Genomic DNA, 25,040 nt, shown 5'->3' on the forward strand with positions numbered 1-25,040 from the left:
TTAAAAATAAAGCAGCACATCCTTAAAAATAAAATTTCCTAAAACTGACAAAATAAAGGACGAACACGCACTGGTTGTTTCTTAACCACTAGTGGACAAGCAAAGGGAAAAAGCACACAAAGACCCTTTAAATAGTAGGAGCACGGCATGTTGAAGATAGCTTTGCAGACCAAATGAACTGCCAACTAAGCCCACTCGTTGCAAAACGCTTAAGAATTCAAGTGTATATTGTTTAAATGAGAGGAGCTTGTTAGGATCAACACTCAGTGGAGGCTAGTGTCCTAAAATTAAATTAGAAACATCTTATCAAGAACCAGCAGAAGTCAGAAAGATGAAACGGAGTTGCTACATGTAGAAAACTGAGCACAGTGCCTGGTCCAAAGTAAGCACTCAATAAATGGTGCCTGTTGCTGTCGTTCCCTATTCCTAACTTTCTATTCCCAGAAGTTCTCCCTCCAGGTAGCCTGGGTTGGAGGAGGGTACTGTCCTTATACAGGAGCTCCCAAGCACTCTAAAGCGAGCATGACCACCTGCGCTCTGCCTCCTCTCAGATCAACGGTGGCATTAGATTCTCATAGAAGTGCAAACCCTACTGTGAACCGCACATGCGAGGGATCTATGTTATACACTCCTTATGAGAGTCTAATGCCTGATGACCTACAGTGGAACAGTTTCATCCCAAAACCATCCCTCCCCATCCCATCCATGGAAAAATTGTCTTCCACAAAACCAGTCCCTGGTGCCAAAAACGTTGGGGATAGCTGCTCTAAAGGCCACATGTGTTTGTGTGTCGTGCACACACACACACACACACACGTGCAGTGACTCTTACCAGGATTTAAAAAGAAAATCTTAGATATCCAATGGTCCCAGAAGTCTTTGCTCATGAGAGCCACAATTCATGAAAAGAAAAAGCAATGTCTGAGGAAATAAAAATTCAACAAGAAATGCCCTCCATCCTTGGAATTGCCTGTACCTTTTTGGTCCTTCTCTGGTAGGCGAAGGCAATATCCTGTCTCTGTGCATTGCTGCGGTTGGTCAAAATGTTGACAATGGTGACCTCATCCACACCTACGGAAATACAAGTTGTTAATCGTTACTCAACCATATACTCTAGTGTTTTGGGCTTACATAGAAGGTGTCAAGCAGAGTTTTTCAAACTGAAGTTTCTATACTGTTTTTCAAATGGAAATACCAAGACACCGAGATTTGTTCCAGTTCTTTTGTCAGCATCCTCTACCCAATGTGTACACTCTCTTTCCTTTTTTTCCTGAGAGCCTCAAACCTCAAGCTTAAATGGACCTTTTAAATATTTGTGGTTTAAAAACGATTTTATTCATAAATTGGTTTCTGGAATCAACAGTAGGAGGTGCATATGTGGGGCTCTGGCAGTCAGATGGAACAACAGAGATTTAGTAGGATTTTAAATGAAGGTCCCCAAATTGCCATTTAACTCGGGATTTAATAGAGAGTAACTGCAAACTGAATTAATAAAGATAATTATTTATATTTATTGCAGGATTATGGCTATATAAGCTGCTAGGTATAATTTCTATAATTATAAAAACTGTCATGACAAATGAGTCAGATTTAATATGGCAGTTGTATTTTCATAGCATAATTGATTAATGCAATCATACTTATTGAAGACAAAATTGTTGTGTAAGGAAAATAAATGTTCCACTGCTTTTAATCTTCAATAGGCAATTTTAATAATCAATTTTATAACTTTATTAAAAAGAGTAAGTGTTTTAATCTAAATTAAATCTAAATTGGGAGTTTTGAAGTGCCACCAAAATATTTTAGTACCTATTTTAATTGGAACATGTGTATTTACAAAGATAAGCAATGCCTTCTGGTGTCTGAAAGTTTCCAATTTTATATCAGAAATACTCCTAACATGCCATTTAACTTAAGAAAGCAGAGTTTGTAAATTCAGAATGTGAAAAGTCTCTCTCCCGACTGATTATTAACTTTGTTTAATAAAAGAAAGAGTCTTTGCCATAACCGGATAAGTAATTCTTGGGTGAGAGAATAGAGTCGCTAAACCTACAAGGTCACTTGCAAACTACAAACGGCTTGGCCTGAAGAAAATCAGAGGAGTCCTGAAGAAACAGAAAGGTCAAAACTGTAATGCCTGAGACAAAAACAAACAGCAGATTGACAGAGGAAGTATTTTCAATTCTCAAGTGTGTCAGATCAAAAAGTATAAAGTTAGAATTTCTGGGTATAAAAATAAATAACTTTTTAAAATGTATCTGCTCATTTCAAAGCAAGTCCATATCAATATGCTGGCTATCTTAACTGTAGCATCTATAACTTTAGCTCTGATTTTTAGAGTAGCCAAGGTAAACACAGAAATCCAATTGCTGGATATGAGATTCAGCTTCAAAGATGCTTATTTCAGCACTGTACATAATATTGAAAAGTAAAGTTAGGAAAAACACCTGTGTCCAATAAAAGGCTGATTAAATGTTCTTTTTTCCATATAATGGGATACTATGCAGTCATTTTAAATGATGGCATAGAAGTATTAAATAATGTTGGAAAATATCCACAATAGAGGTACTGTTAAAAAAAAAAAAAAAGGTTGCAAAGCAGTATGCTCAGTATACTCTCATTTTTGTAAAATGTGTATGCATGTATAAGAAAATATCTAGACATCTCTATATCAAAATTGTAATAGTTATCATCTGAGTGTTGGGATTATATATAATTTTAAATTTTCTTTCTTTTGATTATCTGTACTTCCAAAGTTCACCATAATGACCATAAATGGGTTTTTTTTAAATACCCAGCGAGTGGCAGGCAGTCATTGCTCTAGAATCAACTAGTGACTTCACTTCAACAGAGTCCCTGTATAGCTCTAAATACTTCAGTTAGAAGAAAACACAGTATGCATAATAATTAGGAATTACATCTATATCATTCTCTTCAGTTTCCAAACATCGTAAGACAAGTTATCTTATTTGATCCTCATAACAACCAAGCGGGGATAGTGACTTCTCTGTTTCCTAAGCGGAGGCTCTAAGGCTCAGAGTGACTGCAGCCCATCCCCGCATGTGTTGTGTGTGTGAACATTTGTTCTCCCGGGGTCTCAGCTTCTATATTGGCACAAGTAAGGGGGCTTGAACAATGACCCCCAAATTCTGCTTCCAGAAAACACTAATGGATATAATTTTTAACTTATATTTTGTTTCAATTAGGAACAGGCAGAGGAGATTAATTCAAAGACTCTAAAATATCCACAAAGTGGACATAGGCCCGGGCTGCTGTGCCTGCATGCCTACCCACACATGTGTTCGCTTGTTTGTTTGCTCTCTTGCTCTGTCTCAAAATTCTATGGCTCTAGCTTTATATCAGGAAAACCACTTGCTTATTAATGTGTTTTGCTTTGTACTTAATTTTATTACCCACCAACTGAAAATGCTGAAGAACCAATCACAAAACACAATTCTATCCTCTAACCTCAATTCTAATACTTTCAGAAGTCAACCTAGGGGCGGCTGGCCTGAATGCACACCAAGAACACTGACCCATGAAAAAGTATTCTCTCTTAAAAACAAATGCAAAGTCTGTGTTTGGGTCAGAATGTGGTTCCTGGCCTACCTGCATTAAAATCACATGAAGCATTTATTACAAACACAGTCCCTTGGGCCTTACCTGAGAACTAGTAAGTAAGCTCTCTAGAACTTGGGACCCAGGAAGCAGCACTTCAACAAGCTCCCCAGTAATTCCTTATTTGAGAATCACCAACAGAAAATGATAACCACGGGTGGGAAATGGAAACGTCTTGAGAAATCTACCTATCTAAAAGACTTCTGTGTTACTTCTACCAACTGCTTTTGTGAGGTACAGGGTCGACTACAATTTTAGGGAAAGAAGTGCTTACTTCTGCCCAAACAACCCAGGTAAGAAGTAATATCTAAAGAGTTCACTCCACAAGCTGTGATGCAGTACCGCACTCTTAGTCAACGAAACAGCTTTCTGCCTTTCTTTCCATAGCAGCTAAGTGTCCAGCCAGCAGAGATAGAATTTAATCCAATTACTGGAAATCCCCATAAAGAGCCTGGGTGGTTAACCTGAATCTTACCTAGGAGGCAGCAACAACCATAGTCTGAAGGAATCGAAATGTATTTTACCTAAATTATTTACCAAGCTAACAGCCAGCTGAGAGGCAGTATCTAACGTGCTGGGACTTTACAAGTGAACAGCCGTAATGCATTGCACAAGTGCTAACGCCACTAACTACAAGGAAATGAAATGGAGGCTATTTCTGCAAGTAGAAGACTCCCGTTCCACCGCCCTGCCCAAGAACCTCACCTGCATCACCTATTTCTCCCATACCATTGTCTGCATGTTTCAAACTGAACTGGAAAGAGGAAAAAATCATGAAGCCAGGATCAACTGCCTAGTCAAAGCCACTTAAATCATGTCCTATATTGCAATACCAAATACATGCATCTTCAAATGGGATTGAACCATCTTATCTCTAGAACACTGCTGCTTCCTCTTGCCCTGCTATTGTAATTGGTGAGGCCATTTATTCCTGTGAAAAATTATTCAGTACAGGTTGAGGCTACAAAGGTCATCCGGTTACTCACCATTTCTACCCAGGATGCAACTGAAGGACTCAGACGGAACCTCGAATACTTATGTCAGCACAATCATCATCAACAGTGCACAGACAGTGCCAGGACACCAGAAAAGCTCTAAATATAGTGCCAGATGCCCGGGAGATGGGGCTCTGCCTTCCTTGATTTATACTCTCTGACCTGTCGTGTTCCAGAGCTTAAGGAAGTGTTTGCTGGGCGGAAGGGCCCAGGGTCTAAAGAAACCGTGTGGGTGGGGCAAGGGCATAAAGAAGAAACAGAAAACCTGAATAACACTTCCTTTTCCATCCTCTTCCTCCTGTGTCTGATGTGAGTGATCACAAAGTCATCTAAGCAAAGCCTCTCCACAAGGAAGAGTGATGTGGATACGGTGATCCCACAGAATGTGGATGAAAACGTGAATTCTGTAATTCAGGCAGATGTTTTACAATTTTTTTTTCAAAACTAAAGAAGTTACACTTTTCCAACATTGGTGAGGAACCAAGACACAAACGTATTTGGCTCCTGATGGGAAACAGCACAAGGAAGTCTTTAAGCATTTACTCCTTGAACAAAAATAGCCAGCTAATCTAATTAGCTAACTACAACAATATTTTCAACACTTGGATCATGGGTACCCCAGAGGTCAGTCACTGTTCCAAATGCCAGTTAATCTGAAGCAACAGCTTTGCCAAGGGAATGCCACGGGGAGGCGCTGCTGACAGCAGGGTGCCAGGAGACACCTGGGGGTCCTGGGTCCCATAAATCATTTACTGTATTTTTCAAGCATAGAGAACATTGGCAGTTTAAAATGATGGCTGCATCCAAAACCACAAAATCAGCCTCCTGGAGTTTCCTCCTCCTCTCGGCGGGTGGAAACCCCAAGTCAGCTCCAGCGCCTGGCATTCCATGGAAAATGTGTGTCTTTATTGTCCATGGCAAGGCACCAACAGCCGTTCTGAACAGGATGCTGACTCACATCTGCCGAGACACACTGAATGCACAAAGAAAATGGATTTCATTTGTGTTTGATGAAGGTCTCAGGAGGGTGGGGGCTGACTTGGAAAACAAAGGAAAACTGTCCAGATCCTCTCCTTACCTAGATTATGGGGAAGACCACGACTTAAGATTACTGAGCATACAAGTATCAAAGCTGAGAAAAAAATCATCTTTACAAAAAGAAGGTCAGAGGCATGCCACAAAGACAGGACAGCGCCACAGAGCTATGGGTGTGTACATGTGGACATAGTTCATTTATTACAATAATAGTAACCTTTTGCCTTATTATTATAATAATAGTAACCTTGTGGCTCACGCCTGTAATCCTAGCACTTTGGGAGGCCAAGGTCGGCGGATCACGAGGTCAGGAGTTTGAGATCAGCCTGACCAACATGGAGAAACCCCGTCTCTACTAAAAATACAAAATTAGCCAGGTGTGGTGGTGCACGCCTGTAATCCTAGCTACTCGGGAGGCTGAGGCAGGAGAATCGCTTGAACCCAGGAGGCGGAGGTTGCAGTGAGCTGAGATCGTGCCATTGCACTCCAGCCTGGGCAACGAGAGCGAAACTCCATCTCAAAATAATAATAACTTTTTACTAGGCACCTACTATGTGCCAGGCATTTTTATCAGATGCCCATATTCTATCATGTAATTCTCACCACACCTATCTAAGGTGGGTGCCACTGTCATCCCGGTTGTACTAATGAGGAAACCAATGCTCACAGAAGGCAGAGACTCGCCCAAGGTCACACAAGCAAGACACTTGCGGGGCTGAGATTCAAACCAGGACTAAAGACCTTGGCTCACTGCACTGGGCAACTCTGCCTCCTATGATAGAAAATTATGCAAAACTTGAAAATAAAGCAAGAGGAAGACAGCATATCCTCCAGGTATGTGCTGAAGCACTATCTCACAGACCCAAAGACTCATGCTCAAGGGACCTGTCTTACCTGACATGCTACTTTCTACTGATTTGGGCATACACTCTGCAGGGTTACATGTTAACTTGTAGATTGTGGTCCAGTAGAAAGGATAACCCCAAAGGCTGTGGCTTCACTGCCCTATAGAACATGAATAGTCTTGTATATAGCTCAACAATCTTTCTTTTTTTTTTTAAACAGGGTCTCTCACTTTGTTGACCAGGCTGGAGCACAGTGGTACAACCATGGCTCACTGTAGCCTCGACCTCCTGGGCCCAAATGATCCTCCTGCCTCAGCCTCCTGAGTAGCTGGAAGCACAGGCACTCACCACCAACGCCCAGCTAATTTTTAAAAATGTTTTTTAGAGATGAGGTCTCCCTTTGTTGCCCAGGCCCTCCTGCCTGCTGGGATTACAGACAAGAGCCACTACACCCAGCCTGGCACAACAATCTTATTCCAACATTCTTTTCTCAACACTTACCAACATCCAGTATCTCAAATTCCCTCTGAACCAGCCTTACCTCAATGTGTTAAATAAATGTTTAATACATGTTTATCCTATGAGTCAAGTCTGTACCTTTTTAAAATTATACTCTGATACTTTTTCATACCACGCTCCACCATCTAGCTCCTATAAAGGATATGGGACAATAATGTGTCAAATGTGTAGAGAACTGGGCTGAAATTTTTACATACAAATGCACTTACACTTGGTAATCTGTAGGTAATGATTTTCCACCTGGTAATAATGCATGGCCACTAAAGGGATAACCCAGCTGAGGTTTTTTTCAACAGAAAGAGCTAGAAGACTCTCTTCTGAGGAGAGACATTACTAACTCGGCAGAGGGAGGTAGGCCTTCCCAACAAGCCTAGTATGCCAGCCAGTCACCCACCTACTGGGAGAAATTTTAGGGAAAGAAAAGCTCCCCTCTAGCCATAGGACTACCCAAAGCACCTTCACCATGGTGCTGGCTGGCCCGGAACCCCTGCTATCAAAGTTGCCCCTCTGGGTCATCCAGCACAAGCGAGCACTGTCTCCAGAGCGTCTCTCACCAAGACAGGACACCCAGCTGGCTGACAGACGCCAGGGGAGGCCCCTCCAGATAAGTAGCAGCCACAATGTAGTGCTCTGGAAACTCCACAGGACTCAGACCTGTGAGATCCTGGGGCACATTAGTTCCCTCCCTAGGCCTAGGCATCTCACCCCATAGAACAGAGATGTGATAATACTTATTTTACCAGGATGCAGAAAAGACTGGCTGAGTTAACATCTAGAAACACATCTACTGCCTTCATTCAGCTTCTCTGTCACAAGCCTGGCCCCTGCTTGCGTTTGAATTTCTATCTGAAATATGGGGCAAAGAAAGAGAACATGTTTGCCATTGACGCACATGGATGAGCAGTCCAGTTACACGACAAACTCTGGCAGCCGCCGAGAGACGGGGGAGAAAGTAGGCTTTGCGCAGGGTGAAGGGAGACAGGGGAGTTTGGTGCCTCTCCCAAGTCTGGCACAGCTGGGCACACAGTCCCAACTCACGGAAAGCAGGGTTTACCTAAGTGCCTAAGAAGTGGTTTTGGTCCAAAAATCAAATTTCTTCTTTTTCCATTCTGCTTTGATCTCACTTCAACTGAGTTCCTTAGAAAGGATTTAAGGTATCATTGTCTTGGTAATCTCACCGGCTACTTGAATAATCTAGAACCTTGTCTGCCTTCCATGCAGAATTATATTTCTGAAATAAGCTACAAGACCAGCAAGAAAACACAAAGTATACCACTGCTCAAGATCCAAATCAAATCGTCAGTGAAGGAACATACATAAAATGCAAGCACTGTATTGTGCCCCGTTACTCCGTCAGCCTCATGGGACAGAAAATAAAAAAATGTGAACAGATGCGAGAGAAACCAACAGAGCCACCCTTAACTCACTTGACAGTGGAGAACTTTCTTGGCGTTGCTGACACCAGATTAGAATCCAGTTACGGCCATTGTCCCTGGGTGAAACTGGTATTTGGATTTCCTCAGGGAAAAGAGGTAACAGTTTTGTTTTTTTTTAAAAAAAAGAAAGAGCTGAAGAGAGGCAGGTGATGAAAGCTGATGCCTACAATTAGAAAAGCTCCAGGGACTCCTTTTCCAGTGTTTGATAGCTACCTGGCTCGGGTCTGGCACCTACATAGCTACATAGACAAATATCATTACAAAGAAAATCTGTGCTGGCAGAGTCAGAGCGGCTGTGACTCAGCACTGGCCTCTTTGTTCCCAGCACTGCTGTAAGATGAGAAGTCAGTCTAAAGTAAACGTGAACACAGAGAAAGGCCTCAGCAACTGGGAAGGGTCCATTCCCTTCCAGGAGGGTGAGAGGGCCCTGGGCTACACGAGTCACAGAAGAGCTCACACTCAGACCTATTCTTGGTTTAGCTCCTCACTTGCAGCCCTGTGTTAGAGGAGAGAGGCTACTTTTCCCAGCCAGTCTGCCTCCTGGCACCCTTAAGAGAATATATTTCTAATTGTTCTGCTCAGCCAAATGAATATACCTGGTGTGCAGGTGAAACCAAAAATATCCATCCTGGCGTGTTCTGCAGTGGCATGGGATGTCAGTCTTTTGGCCACAGAAATCTTAAGCAGTTCTATTTTAAAACTATAAGAAAAAAATAAGTGCAAAACTTGGTGCAGTTATGCTTCCATACTTGCGCTTCTGAGAAAGGGGGGAAAAAATCACCGGCTTTTGCATCCCTTCCGGAGAACACAAATACTGCTAAAATCAAAACTGGCAATAATAACAGGGCAACTCATTACCCTCCCCTTCCAGAGAGAGACCAAAGCTGTACCAGTTTATTGGCACTTACGCTAACTCTGGGGTTGTGCTGCTGCTAATTACAATCTATTTTCTGGAGTCTAGATTCATCCTTTTCTAATTTAGCTGACTTTCCTTTCTAGTTATTTGGACCCATATGGTAAACCATTCACAGCTGTGTTGTACACGCCACAGTATATATTTAACCCAAGGCCAATCTAAACCAAGAGACTCCTACAGATTAAGTCTCAGCAACCTCTTGTTAATTAAGCAGTATTACTACTTTTGCATGACTTTACTCAGTTTCTAACTAGACATAAATTAAGGTAAGTCATCATATAGTCTACCTCAAGCCGGCGCATACACAAAACAATCCTGCATTTGGTTTAGGCAGCATAGGCAAAAAATACTGAGATGCCTTCAAATTAGAAACAAAGCAGACTTATTTTGATTTTAGGAGTATTGTGCTTCTCCCCCCTTCTCATAAGCACAATATGTAGAGTATGATGAGAACACAGACCAAAAAATAGCTGGTTCTGCCTTCTCAGAAAAAGCTTGTTGATGCTGTGCACTGGCCCGGACCGAGAGGTGAGTGGGAACTGTGGGATGTTTGAGGTGGGGAGGAAGGAGGCTGCATGCTCCTCAAAGAACAAAGGCAGAGGCGTGCTCCGTAGAGGGCCGTGAACAGAGCTAGAGATGAAGCTAGAAAGATATTCTATAGGCCAGGCGCCGTGGCTCACGCCTGTAATCTCAGCACTTTGGGAGGCTCAGGCGGGCGAATCACGAGGTTAGAAGATCAAGACCATCCTGGCTAACACCGTGAAACCCCGTCTCTACTAAAAAAATCCAAAAAAATTAGCCTGGCTTGGTGGCGGGTGCCTGTAGTCCCACCTACTCGGGAGGCTGAGGCAGGAGAATGGCGTGAACCCGGGGGGCGGAGCTTGCAGTGAGCTGAGATCCGGCCACTGCACTCCAGCCTGGGCGACAGAGCGAGACTCCGTGTCAAAAAAAAGAAACATACTCTGTAAAGGCTGAAGCAGGGAGGTCCCTTAGAAGACAGATGCCATAGGCCGGGCATGGTGGCTCATGCCTGTAATCCCAGCACTTTGGGAGGCCGCGGCAGGTGGATCACCTGAGGTGAGGAGCTCAAGACCAGCATGACCAACACAGAGAAACCCCATCTCTATTAAAAATGAAAAAAAAAAAAAATTAGCTGGGCGTGGTGGCACGTGCCTGTAATCCCAGCTACTTGGGAGGCTGAGGCAGAAGAATCGCTTGAACCCAGAAGGCACAGGTTGCAGTGAGCCGAGATTGTGCGCTGCACTCCAGCCTGGGCAACAAGAGCAAAACTCCATCTCAAAGAAAAAAAAAAAAGATACCATAACAGCTCACAGGAGAGGGGTGACAAGAGTTAGGGGAAGGGGTGAATAAGAGCCACTTCCCAAGCACTGGAAAGTGATCCAGGACGGTTTTTTTTGTTTTTGTCTGCACACCTGGAGGTATATTCATTCAGTTGAGCGCAGCAATTAGGAATATATTCTCTCGAGGGTGCCAGGAGGCAGCCTGGCTGAGAAAAGTAGTCTCTCCCCTCTAACAGAGGGCTGTGAGTGAGGAGCTAAACCAAGAAGAGCAGGTGTGACTGACAGCTCATCTGTGAGAACAGCCTTCATGACTCCTGCAGCCATGCCCTGGCCATGGCAGGCAGTGCTCCCCAACAGGTCTCTGACCAGCTCTGCCCTCCTAGCCATCATCCCACTCCAGGCCTGCTCCTGTGCACCATCCATGTACTCAACAGCAGCTGATTAAGACTCCTCCAAGGTGGCCTGCTCCCAGCTCTTCTTCCTGAGAGTCCACAGACCACAGGGAAATCAATGGAATGTCACATGGAGCGGGTAACATCCCGGCACACTCATATACACATGTAGACATGTGGCTACCCCCATCTAGGAGAGAAAGAGGCCCAGACAGTCATCGTCACATGGTCCTTTGGCTTTTGTTTCTATCAACACTTGAGGTTTATACCACGTCCTTTGATGTCAAGGAAACACCAACTACTTAGTATTGTGTCTTCCCGAGGAAGGGTTTGAGGTGGGAGTGGGGCCAAGGTGTGGTATAAGCTTCTTAATGACACTTAAGGTAAAAGGCATTCTAAAAAAAAGAAGGTAAGATCTTAATTAGCTCATTTTTAAGTGGTTTTAGTTATCCAGTATCTAATAATATCAACGAGAAGGAGAAAAGAACAAAAGGGTTGTTATCCTTTCCAATGAATGACTTCATTTTTGTTTTTAATTAAGTTTACTGCCTTCCACTATGAAAGTAATACAGGTCATCATAGAAAATTTGCAAAATACAGAAATACAGAATATACTGAAAGCGCAAGAAAAGAAAAGGATCAATTGCCCACAATTCCATATACAGGCATACCTCAGAGATACTACTGGTTCGGATCCAGATCATCACAATAAAGCAAATATAGCAACAATGTAAGTCACACAAATTTTTTGGTTTCCCAATGCATACAAAAGTGTGATTATATTATATTATATTATGTAATAGCATTATGTGTAAAAACAATACATACCTAAATTTAAAAAATACTTTTATTTCTAAAAAATGCTGGCACAGATACATAAAGTGAATAGCATTGTCACAAACCTTCAATTTGTAAAAACTACAACATCTACAAAGTGCAGTAAAGGAAGCACCATGAAGTGAGGTACATCTGTTTCCATTGCTAATGCCTTTTTTCTTTTTTGATTAAAAGAAATCGTAGGCCAGGCACGGTGGCTCACACCTGTAATCCCAGCACCATGGGAGGCCAAGGCAGGAGGATCACATGAGGTCAGGAGTTCGAGAGGAGCCTGGCCAACATGGTGAAACCCTCTCTCTACTAAAAATACAAAAATCAGCCAGGTGTGATGGTGCACGCCTATGGTCCCAGCTACTCAAGAGGCTGAAACAGGAGAACTGGTTGAACCCAGGAGGGTTCTGTCAGGAGGCAGAGGTTGCAGTGAGTCAAGATCGTGTCACTGCACTCCAGCCTGGGTGACAGAGTAAGACTCCACCTCAAAAAGAAAAAAAAGAAAAAAAATCGCTGTGGTTGTGATCACATAGCATATACTATTCCATTTCCATTTCTTGATGCAACTGACACATTTAAGGTGAATGGATGTTAAAATGAGTGTTAGGGAAGTTACTGTGGTGATGGCTGCACAACTCTGCAAATACACTACTAAAAACACTGAAATGTACACTTTATATAGGCAAATCATATGGCAGATGAACTGTATCTCAACAAAGATGTTGAAAATTATTGACAAACTTTATTTTTCCTATCTACGTTCTGCAGACATTCTATGTAATACAGGGAGTTACACATTATTTATGTACTACAGTTTTACTTAATCTTTTACTTAATGATTATAGGGAAGTATACCTCAAGACATACTTCCCAAATAAAAGATGTATCTGGTTTTTCACTATCATAACCAATGCTAATATCAACACTGAGCTCTTATGAATGTCATATTCTTTCTTCGCAATAGTTTCCTAAAAGGATTTAGGGTTTTAACAATGCCAACAATCTAGAAATTATTTTAAAGGACCAATGGACTTGCAAAACCTAGTTACTCTCTAAAATCATTAAGCATCAAAAATAAGTTAAGTAGGCCGGGTGTGGTGTCTCACGCCTGTAATCCCAGCACTTTGGGAGGCTGAGGTCGGTGGATCACTTGAGGCCAGGAGTTTGAGATCAGCCTGGCCAAGATGGCAAAATCCTGTCTCTACTAAAAATACAAAAATTAGCTGGGCATGGAGGCACATGCCTATACTCCCAGCTAATTGGGAGGCTGAGGCACGAGAGTAGCTTGAACCCGGGAAGCAGAGGATGCAGTGAGCTGAGATTGTGCCACTGCACTCCAGCCTGGTGACAAAGTAAGACTCTGTCTTAAAAAAAAAAAAATATATATATATATATATATATATATATATATATATAAAAATAAGTAAACAAATAAATAGGCCAGGCGCGGTGGCTCACGTCTGTAATCCCAGCACTTTGGGAGGCCAAGGCGAGTGGATCACAAGGTCAGGAGTTCCAGATCAGCCTGGCCAAGACAGTGAAACCCCCTCTCTACTAAAAATACAAAAATTAGCCGGGCGTGGTGGTGCATACCTGTAATCCCAGCTACTCGGGAGGCTGAGGCAGAGAACTGCTTGAACCTGGGAGGCAGAGGTTGCAGTGAGCCGAGATGACACCACTGCACTCCAGCCCAGGTGACAGGGTGAGACTCTGTCTCAAAAAAAAAAAAATAAAAAAAATAAAAAAAATAAAAAAAATAAAAAATAAATGAATAAAAATAAAATAATAAAAAGTGGTCCTAAGTGAAACTCACTGGACATTAAGTCTGGGGAAAAAAAAAAAAAGGGAGATGGGGAATCTAAAGCTAGACCACAAATATGAGACTTAATAGAAAGTCAGTAAGACCACAGATGCACAATGTTTTTCATATCTGAAAATAATTCAAGGCAATGAAAAAAATCCACTCCTCACAGGTGGGTGCTACATCATGGTGCCTAAGAACACAGGCCTAGGGGTGGACAGAGCTGTGTTCAAATCCCAGTTTGATCCAAGGCCAAAAGACCTCAGGCATACTAATCCTGACTTAAATCACCCAAAAACTGGGGATGATAGAATACTACATCAGAGGTTACTTTGAAGTTCACCTAAGATAAATGTTCCTGAAGTGCTTGGTGCAATATCTGCCCACAATGAGCATTTCATAAATAGTTGCAATGATGATAATGATAATGTCAGCTACTTTTGATCAAACTGGAATGTTGGAATCTAAGCCTTAGCCCTCCAGACGTTTCTGTCTAAAAACTAGAGTATTTTTCTACTAACTCCAAAAGGGCCTGAAGGTATTTTTATTACCATGAGAGTTTCAGCTGTGACCAGAGTTCATTTGCGCAATCTTTACATTCCAGTGCACTAAGTGCTTTCTCACGCAGGGACAAAAGAAGTCTTTGTCCCATGCTTGGGAAAAGCACCATCTTTGCTAGATGAGTTAACTGCTAAACTTAGGGTTGCTGCAATGGCATGTTGGGAAACCACATGAATCTAGGCACATCTAAATAGTGAAGTAGCATGGGTTTTAGGAAAGCAGACCACAAGGAGGTGGATGTGCATGTGTGTGCACGTGTGTGTGTGTTTTAAGGTAACATATTTTGAGTACCATCTATATGCCAGGCATCGTGCTAAATGCTTCATACTTCACAACAATCCCGTGAGGTGGGAACTTTGATTAGCGCCCCTTTATAGGCAAGGAAACTCAGTCTTATCAGTTCCGTGTTTTCCGAGTCAGATGGCTAATGAGTGAGCTGTGGAGCCAGCATTTGAACCTGGGCTCACACACGTTCTCATCTACTATGCTCCACTGACTGGAACTGACTGTAGTGAAACAAGCCCTGCAGATTGTAGTTTAATTTTCTGATTAGTAACTTCTGGCAAGAACAGTCATTTAAAAGCACCAAAAAAAAAAAAAAAAAAAAAAAAGCTTGGGCTGGGCGAGATGGCTCCACCTATAATCCCAACACGTTGGGCGGCGGAGGCAGGCGGATCACCTGAGGTCGGGAGTTTGAGACCAGGCTGACCAACATGGAGAAACCCTGTCTCTACTGAAAACACAAAATTAGCTGGGCATGGTGGTGTGTGCCTGTAATCCCCACTACTAGGGAGGGTGAAGCAGGAGAATTGCTTGAATCTGAGAGGCAGAGGTTGCAGTGAGCCGAGATCCCGCCATTGCACTAGGCAACAAGAACGAAACTCCATCTCAAAAAAAAAAAAGAGATTTTTTTTTTTTTGTTAAAAGTCTAATTTGGATGCTTCATTATTCTGCCTTCAGCTGTGCAGACAGTCATCTGGGGGGTGGTCCACAGCAACCACACAGAACATAGGGTTTCCCTGAGGCAGATGATGCAAATAAATCCTCACATCTTTTTAGAACCATAGAAGGTTAAATGGATTTTTCTACTCTCCTTCCTGTCTCTGGAAACAAGGTCACCAGATTCCACATGGTTTTAGGAAAGGTGACCATACAATGTATCCTCCAAAATAAGACGGTTCTGAGAGTGTAAGGTGCACTATTAGTAAATACGCCGGCATAAACCAGGACATCATCCTAGTTATAGGTTCCCAGGTCATCGTGGTTGAGGTTTCTCAGTCTTTCAATGAACCGTTTGTGAACTAAGTGTGTCAGTAAGCTAAAACGCTGTACATAGAAGAGAAAAATGTGACATGGCTCTTTAACTGGGGCATGAACCAGCAGCAGCTCTAATTGTGCTGGGTCATGTCTGTATCCCAATCTGGCCTCATGGTGAAAGGAAGTGCTTTATCCAAGGGGGGAAAAGTGGAGAATCACAAAAGTCACCACAAGAACTGCAATATTTTTCAGGGGATGGGGCAACTCCAAGGATTGCTTCATTTAATATAAGCCCAGAAAGTCTGAACATCCTATTTTGTAGACCCAGAAAACAATATGATGACAGTAAGAAGCTCTTCCTCAACCCTAACCCATTGGCACTTTATTTGCTTTATTTCAAGAGAAGGGTTTTTATGCCTCCTGGTCTTCTCTTACTCATCCTAGAACTTGAGGAAATATACTCATTCTGACAGCTCTTCTAATTCCAGCTCCAGGCCTAAGGAGCAGCAGAACTTACAGGGGTTTAAAAAAAAAAGTCTGAATTTTTCACTCTCTAGCTCAATCTAAGAGCAATGCAGTAAGATTTTCCCAGCATTTTTCCAGCAAATGTAATTAAATTCAAGGGAACTTGGAACAAGAAATGCCCTTAGGGACCACCATGACCAACTTCTTCCTTGCAGAAGAGGGACTGAAGCCTCAAAGTGAAGAGCTGCACCCAAACACATACCCCTAGGACCAGATCTGGCTCCCAGACTGATTTCCTTTAACCACTACTTGGTTTAAATACTATCTCATGTTGTAGATCTCTCCAAAGAGAAGAAAGTGGGGGGTAGGGGAGGAAAGAAAGGAAGGGAGGGAGGAAAGAAAGAAGGGAGGGAAGGGAGGGAGGGAGGGAGGAAGGGCAGGAAGGAGGGAGAAAGAGAAAGAAGGAGAGAAGGAAGAAAGGGAGAAAGGAGGGAAGGAGAGAAGGAAAAAGAAAGAAAGAAAGCAGGGAGGGAAGGAAGGAAAGGAGGCATGGGTTGAGCCAGGCCTGGATCCACTCCATTAAAGCTCAATGACAATTTCAAATTACCAATGTATGGCAATTTGAGGGAGAATAAAGAGACAACCAAAAATGTCTCATTAAGACTCTGACAAGAGGAGGACAAATGTATCACCTACCTTTGGTCTTGATGGCTGTTTCAATGTTCAAAGCATCGCGCTCAGCATCAAAGTTGGTGTAGGCTTTGACTGACCCATATGCACTTGGGGGTGTAGAGTGCTGAGGTTAAAAGATAAACATACTCAAATGACACACATTTAAAATTCTCTTGTTGAAATAACAATTCCTAATATGTTTTCCTATTGTTTCCTTTAACAATTCAAATCCTTCTCATACTAAGCAACTAGGTAGGTATTAACACACCATCACACTTCATGCAAGTAATTTCATTTTTTCTAATAAGAATTCTTCAGGCCGGGCGCGGTGGCTCAAGCCTGTAATCCCAGCACTTTGGGAGGCCGAGGCGGGCGGATCACAAGGTCAGGAGATCGAGACCACGGTGAAACCCCGTCTCTACTAAAAAATACAAAAAATTAGCCGGGCGCGGTGGCGGGCGCCTGTAAGTCCCAGCTACTCAGGAGGCTGAGGCAGGAGAATGGCGGGAACCCGGGAGGCGGAGCTTGCAGTGAGCCAAGATCGCGCCACTGCACTCCAGCCTGGGCAACAGCGTGAGACTCCGTCTCAAAAAAAAAAAAAAAAAAAAAAAAAGAATTCTTCAAAGGCTCAGCTAGTTTAGAATATGCTGTCTCAATTTCAACTTTTCATCTTACTTTTCATGAGAGCTCAAAAGTAGACAATGCAAAGCTGGAGACCTGAAGCCACCATTTACTCAGGAAGGCTCTGAAGACCATTATACTGGGCTGGCAACAATTTGAAATAAGCTGAAAATATGGAAATGCCTCAATGACAAGAGTGTTTAGTCAAGTTTCTGCTACAGGCACACAAATTTCTACTGGACTGGTGTTGCTGAGCTTACAATTCAGATCAATGATGGAAGCAGCTTCTTCCACCTCTTTACTTTGCTCACCACTGTGGCACCAAAGTGGTCTGACCAGACAGCCCACATCCTCCTTGTGTTTCCTCCCCTCTCTCCTCTGTATCCTTCCCTCTGCCTTCGTTAACACCATTCCTTCTGCCTACCACCCTCCACTCTTGCTAAGATTTCTTATTGCCTTTTAAACCACACCCTCCTCCTTTCCCAATGCTTTTCTTTTCTTTTTTTTTTCTTTTCTTAGGTAGGATCTCACTCTGTTGCCTATGCTAGAGTGCAGTGGTGTGATCATCGCTCATTGCAGCCTCAACCTCCTGGGCTCAGGTGATCCTCCCACATCAGCCTCCTGAGTATCTGGGATTACAGGCACCCGCCACCACACCGGGCTAATTTTTTCATTTTTTTTAGAGATGGGATTTCTCCATGTTGCCCAGGCTGCTCTTGAACTCCTGGGCTCCAGTGATCTTCCCATTTTGGCCTCCCAAAGTGCTGGGGTTACAGGTGTGAGCCACCACGCCCAGCCTCTCAGTGCTTTTCGAAGCTCATTATCCTTCCTGATCTGACAGGTGGGAATCTCTCCCATTCCAGATTGAGGTAAGGACAATGGCATGCTTCTACATCACTTCTCCTTTGAAGGTATTAACTTCCCTCCTTCTTTGAAATGCTCTTACAGTTTTCCCTCTCCCTGCTACCCAGTCCCAAAGCAAAGGGCAGACAAAGAGGATGGACAATCTAGTTGTGGTTGGCTGATGGCTGGTGGAGGCAGCATCACTGCCCACCCTCAACATCAAGGCTCCCATCCTACAATCACCCCAACTCCCCCGCACATAATGCCCATATAATGTGATGACTTGGCCTTGGTGCAGTTTCCGTAAAGAGTGAAAAGGCCAAGATCCCTGAGTTACTTCTCCACCCACAGGCAACACATTATAAACCACCCAGCACCCACGACGTTACATTTTATTAGCACTCAGACTGTACAGGTGAGCAACTAAGATGCCTTCCTCCTAGATGTCTCCCAGGACAGGCCAGAAATCTAAGTTCAGTATTTGACAAATGTTTCCAAATGCACTTGTGAGGACTATCTTGGCCAAATATTAAATCCAGTTAATATTTATAACTCTGACATGCAATGCATTATCAAAGTATGTTCCATCTAATTTCACCACGTAAACTTTCCAGTAAGATGAACTTGATGACACAGAGCACACATTCAGGAAAAAGGCAAAGTGCTATTTTGAAATGCTCAGTGTGTTTGCTGTGGTAGCTATAAAATGTGGATGAAACCTAAGGAAAAACATTTTCCCATTTATTAAGAGTGCCATCAGTTATTTACAAGGCAGGCAGTCCAGCCATTGAGCCATATCACATAAGACTGCATTCACCAGGAGATACATTGTCTTGTTCCAAAAACAGTGAGTGGGGAAAAGGTTTGTGTCATTTTACAGTGCCTCTGGAAATGAAATTAAATAGAGAATTGAACCTATTACCTATAAAATCCACTTGCCTGAAATCAAATTAGTGAGGCAAAGTTGAGTTATCTTTTCTTTCCTTAAAATACTGGGGAACATGTGACATTTTCTATTTCTGCCCCACCTCTCCACACATAGAAATATACTAAAGTAGAGTAACTTCAGAGGCTACACGAAAAGCCCTCTTATAAAACCTGATAGCAAAAACAATCTAAGTCCATTAGAGAAACAAATTATTTAGCACCTGAATTTGTCAGACCTCAACATGCAGTTTGTATTACTGTCAAAAAGAGCATGCACAAGTTTCAAGAAGAAAAAAGACTTTTAAAAAAACTCTATAGGCTTTATTTACACTCCATACAACCTGTGCTTTCACAGGCTCCACTAATTTGAACATTTTGATGGCAAGTACCATGAACAATACAGAGGGTCTTGTACCATGTGACCCAAGTCACTGTCAACCTCTGTTGAGTGATACATTGCATTTTAATTTCAATCAAAGCATATTTTGAAAGATCTGTCAGATATGGCTATAAACCAGCATTAGCGCTGAGTTTGTATAAAAGCCATTTCTGCCAAGATGACCTGGAAGATGTATAGTATCATTAGTTATTTTACATATTCACAATTTATATTCCACTTGATTCTAAAAGTATTTGAAATAATTTTATTTCACATATAGCTTAAATTTTTTAATTGTAAAAAAAAAGAAACAAATGCAACAGAATGTCTAGGTTCACATATTTCCTATGAAAGAAAATTCAATTTACTTCTGAACTCCCTAATAGTCAAAGTAAAAAAGGAAACAAATGAATTATAACAATTTCATTATATTCTTGGTTTTTTAAAAGAAATATCCTTGCCGGGCGCGGTGGCTCAAGCCTGTAATCCCAGCACTTTGGGAGGCCGAGACGGGCGGATCACAAGGTCAGGAGATCGAGACCATCCTGGCTAACACGGTGAAACCCCGTCTCTACTAAAAAATACAAAAAACTAGCCGGGTGAGGCGGCGGGCGCCTGTAGTCCCAGCTACTCGGGAGGCTGAGGCAGGAGAATGGCCTGAACCCGGGAGGCGGAGCTTGCAGTGAGCTGAGATCCGGCCACTGCACTCCAGCCTGGGCAACAGAGCAAGACTCCGTCTCAAAAAAAAAAAAAAAAAAAAAAAGAAATATCCTAGCTTTTTTGGAGAAAATCTTTTCCAGGTGTTAAATTTTTAAAAGTATAGGTCCTCGGGCCGGGCGCAGGGGCTAATGCCTGTAATCCCAGCAGTTTGAGAGGCCAAGGCAGGTGGATCACAAACTCAAGAGATCAAGCCCATCCTGGCCAACATGGGGAAAACCCAGTCTCAACTGAAAATACAAAAATTAGCTGGGTGTGGCGGTGCGCGCCTGTAGTCCCAGCTACTCGCAGGAGAATCGCTTGAATCCGGGAGGTAGAGGTTGCAGTGAGCCGAGATCGTGCCACTACACTCCAGCCTGGCGACAGGGTAAGACTCTGTCTCAAAAAATAAATGAATAAATAAATAAAAGTATAAGCCCTCATCTGGAATAACTTCCTGGACACTGTAAGAAATCCAAAAGATGCAGAATTATTTTTGATATGGCTGTGGCTTATGCCAACCAGTAATACAATCCCAGGACATGACATTAAAAGTCATGTATCATTGTAACAATTATTACCAATGACATGTTAAGTATGGCAGAATAAAATTCCAGCCATTCCAGTGTCACTAATTCTGTCCAATTTTAATGTGAGGCCAAGAAAAGTTTCCAGTGCCATGATATTTCCTTCAAATTGAACTACTAGGAACAGCTGAAGTATTGAGAAAGAGGAGAACCAAATGATGACTGTCTGAAACATCCCCATCTTCCTTAGATGTACAAGGAAACAGAGTAACATAGTTATCCAGAGATGTCCAACTTGCAAAAATTACATAAAGTGAAACTGATATACTTACATCACCCTCCAAGCTGAGCTTGCACAGGATTTCATGAACAGTAGACATTTTGAAGGAAGCTGGAAAAAAAGTACATCAAAAAGTCTTTATGAAGAGGCTTTCCTTTACTCTGAAGCACAGCGATTCATTATGCTAATTTCTACTCCTTGGACCATTTCATCTGAGGATATTAGAGTAATTTTTGCAAATAGATGCAATTCTCATCTTATGATTGAAAAAAACTAAAGCTCAGAGATGGTCTGCCTTGGGTTGGGATGGACTACTAAACTAGCCAGTCTTTCTCTTCCTCTGTGTAAACAGAACCTGGGGAGACTGATTTGTGAATACAAAAACAAAATGTTCCCCGTGGCTAATGCAACCTGTTCAGACAGGATAAAACTGAGACTTCTACTTCTCATAAAAGGTGATGGGCTTGCCAAACCAGCCACTACTTCTATATTTCTCATAAGTAATTAAATATATTGAGAAGGACCTGAAAGCTACAACGTGAATTGAAATTAGTAGCATTTTCATGTTGCCCTAATTCTTAATTGGAACCTTTATTATTACCCATAATTACTTTCTTAGTCCAATGACACTTGAAAGATATTAAAGTATTTATGAGAAAGACGATGGACAGATTTTCTGACCTTAACTCATTCCATAAAGAATTGAATCTGTTGTATTTAAGATTCGAAATGGCTGAAGTCATCTTCTTCCAGTTAATATACTTAATGGGGCAGCAAAACGACAGCCTGATGAATCGGCTTTCCAGCTTTGCAATCAAACAGTTCTCGGAACTGATACGCCCAATCCCTGCCAATAAGGAGTGCTCAATTGGTGGTAAATTATCTCAACAGAGACAAGACAGGTCATCAACATAATCACCCCAAAAATAAAGAAAATAAAGCAGAGCTGCGTCCTGAAATAGACAGGAATGACATTTAAATTGCAGCGACTCCTGCTTTGGTCTCTTTTTCCTTAATATTCTTTGATCAAGGAAACTGCACACATGCAAATTCAGCTTTCTATTCTCTTCAGTTTGCTTAGTCTAAGTATTTTCATAAAACTGGTTTGGCGAGAGTATTTGACATTGATATTTGCTAACTTATAGGAACATTTTGGACTAAGCAGATCCCACGCCTGGTGTGGGAAGAAAGTGGGGAAATGTAAGAGGAGAGGATTTGCCTTTAGTTGTGATGAAGGATGTATTTTTGCAAGATTCTCATCCTGGGCTCTCCCCAGACCACTCCTCTCTTCTTGATGCTCACAGAAGCTTTTTATGCACAGTGAAGTCAGTCAAAGACCTTCCACTTCCCTCACACTCACAACTCGCAGACAGCCTCCCCACCCCAATTTGTCCCACCGATGGGGTATAATGCTGGTTTGTAAAAAGTATTGCTCTAGAAATTAACTGGTACATTCAGACATGAAATATTATTCAGCACTGAAAAAAAATGAGCCACCAAGCCATGAAAAGACACTGAGGAACCTAAATTGCACATTGCTAAGTGAAAGAAGCCAACTGAAAAGGTAACATAATGCAGAGTTCCAACTTCATACCATTCTGGGAAAGGCGAAATTATGGGGACAGCAAAAAGATCAGGGATTCAGGGGAGGAGGAAATGAATAGGTAGAGCAAAGAGGATTATTAAGGCAGTGAAATGATTCTATATGATACTGTAATGGTGGATGCATGCCATATATTTGTCAAAATCCATGTACAACACTAACAGTGAATGCTAATGTAAATTATGGACTTTGAGTGATAATGATGTGTCAATGTAGGTCCATCAGCGCTAACAAATGTACCACCTTGATACAGGATGTCGACAGTAGAGGCTATACGTGTGTGGGAACAGGGGAACATGGGCATTCTTTGTATTTTCCATTCAACTTTGCCATGAACCTAAAACTTTCCTAAAAATGAAGACAATCGGCCGGGTGCAGTGGCTCACACCTGTAATCCCAGCACTTTGGGAGGCCGAGGCAGGCGAATCACAAGGTCAGGAGAGAGAGAGCAGCCTGGCCAACATGTCTCTACTAAAAATACAGAAATTAGCCGGGCCTGGCGGTGGGCACCTGTAATCCCAGCTACTCAGGAAGCTGAGACAGAAGAATAGCTTGAAACCAGAAGGCAGAGGCTGCAGTGAGCCGAGATCACGCCACTGCACTCCAGCCTGGGCAACAAGAGCAAAACTCTGTCTCAAACAAACAAAAAAATGAAGACCAGGCCAGGCGCGGTGGCTCACGCCTGTAATCCCAGCACTTTGGGAGGCCGAGGCGGGCGGATCACAAGGTCAGGAGATTGAGACCACGGTGAAACCTCGTCTCTACTAAAAATACAAAAAAAGTTAGCCAGGCGCGGTGGCGGGCGTCTGTAGTCCCAGCTACTCGGGAGGCTGAGGCAGGAGAATGGCGTGAACCCGGAAGGCGGAGCTTGCAGTGAGCCGAGATCGAGCCACTGCACTCCAGCCTGGGAGACAGAGCGAGACTCCGTCTCAAAAAAAAAAAAAAAAAAAAGGGCCGGGCGCGGTGGCTCAAGCCTGTAATCCCAGCACTTTGGGAGGCCGAGACGGGCGGATCACGAGGTCAGGAGATCGAGACCATCCTGGCTAACACAGTGAAACCCCATCTCTACTAAAAAATACAAAAAACTAGGGGGGCGAGCTGGCGGGCGCCTGTAGTCCCAGCTACTCGGGGGGCTGAGGCAGGAGAATGGCGTAGACCCGGGAGGCGGAGCTTGCAGTGAGCTGAGATCCGGCCATAGCACTCCAGCCTGGGCGACAGAGCGAGACTCCGTCTCCAAAAAAAAAAAAAAAAAAAAAAAAAAAATGAAGACCATTTTAAAAAGTCTTGCTCTGTGGCAGAACCATCCAATACAGCAGCCACCAGCCTCATGTGGCTACAAAGGATCTGAAATGTGGTCAGTTCAAACTGAGATGTGCTGTAAGTGTAAAGGACATACTGAATTTTGAAGACATAGTATGAAAAAACTATATAAAATCTCTCATTTATAATTTCTTTCTTGGTAAAGGCAGGGTCTTGCTATGTTGCCCAGGCTGGTCTCGGACTCCTAGCCTCAAGTGATCCAAGTGCTGAGATTACGGGCATAAACCATTGTGTCCAGCCCAATAATTTATATATTGATCATATATTACAATTACAACTATGGTATCTTGAGTATATCTTATTTCCATTTAATTTCACCCATTTATTTTGCCTTTTTTAATGTAGGTACTAGAAAATTTTCAATATAGGAAGCTCTCGTTCTATTTCTATGGAGTAGTACTGGTCCAGAGGATCTCGGAGAGCCGTAACCCAATCTTAATCCCAAAACCTTTGTAACAGCCACAAGTTTGAGTCTTCTTGACTTTTTTTCTTTTTTTTTCTTTTTTCTTTTTTTAATGTTTCAGTAGAGACAGGGTCCCACTATGTTGCCCAGGCTGGTCTTGAATTCCTGGGCTCAAGCAATCCCTCCCGCCTTAGCCTGCCAAATCACTGGGATTACAGGGTGAGCCACCACGCCCAGCCCTTTTTTTTTTTTTTTTGAGACAGGGTTTCTCTCTCTGTCACCCAGGCTGAAGTGCAGTGGTGCAATCATAGTTCACTGCAGCCTTAATCTCCAGGGCTCAAGAGATCTTCCTGCCTCAGCCTCCCAAGTAGCTGGGACTACAGGTGTGTGCCACTACACCTGGCTTTTTTTTTTCTTTCTTTTTTTTCAGTAGAGATAATGTCACGTTATGTTGCCCAGGCTGACAGTCTTCTTGACAGAGCAAGAAATCTCCAACTTCAACATGAACCAAGAAACATTCTAGAGGGTCTCATCAGCATCCCTCAGCCCGAGAATTACCAAAGCAGAGTGAAATTCCTAGGACTCACATCAAACCACCCAAGCCCTGGCCTTAACTATCACCCCTGGACTCAGTCAGAACTGGACCAGGTCTGCAGCAGGAGAGAAACTGTTGTCATCTGCCATGCAGAATTCTAGTCTCTACCGTAAACAGGCAAGAAATAAAAAATTAAAAATGTCAAACGTAAAACAAAAGCAAAAACAGAGGACCGGCAAGTCAGAGTTGCAAACAGAGTTGTTTC

The 25,040-nt window shown here is 42.7% G+C and overlaps 1 protein-coding gene across 3 annotated transcripts in view; it reads right to left on the reverse strand.

Moving 5' to 3' along the window:
- The window catches only part of ANXA2 (annexin A2), a 57,329-nt gene that overhangs the window by 15,764 nt on the left and 16,525 nt on the right, over positions 1-25,040 (reverse strand). For all 3 annotated transcript variants that reach the window (XM_015142391.3, XM_001094593.5, XM_015142392.3), the window contains exons 2-4: positions 20,967-21,025; positions 16,666-16,765; positions 977-1,071 (exon numbers count right to left, since the gene is read on the reverse strand). In XM_015142391.3, coding sequence (XP_014997877.1) covers positions 977-1,071; positions 16,666-16,765; positions 20,967-21,014 — 243 coding nt within the window. In that variant the 5' untranslated portion in view covers positions 21,015-21,025. The remainder of the gene's footprint in view (positions 1-976; positions 1,072-16,665; positions 16,766-20,966; positions 21,026-25,040) is intronic.

This window comes from Macaca mulatta, chromosome 7 (genome assembly GCF_049350105.2).
Source record: "Macaca mulatta isolate MMU2019108-1 chromosome 7, T2T-MMU8v2.0, whole genome shotgun sequence".
Taxonomy (NCBI): domain Eukaryota; kingdom Metazoa; phylum Chordata; class Mammalia; order Primates; family Cercopithecidae; genus Macaca; species Macaca mulatta.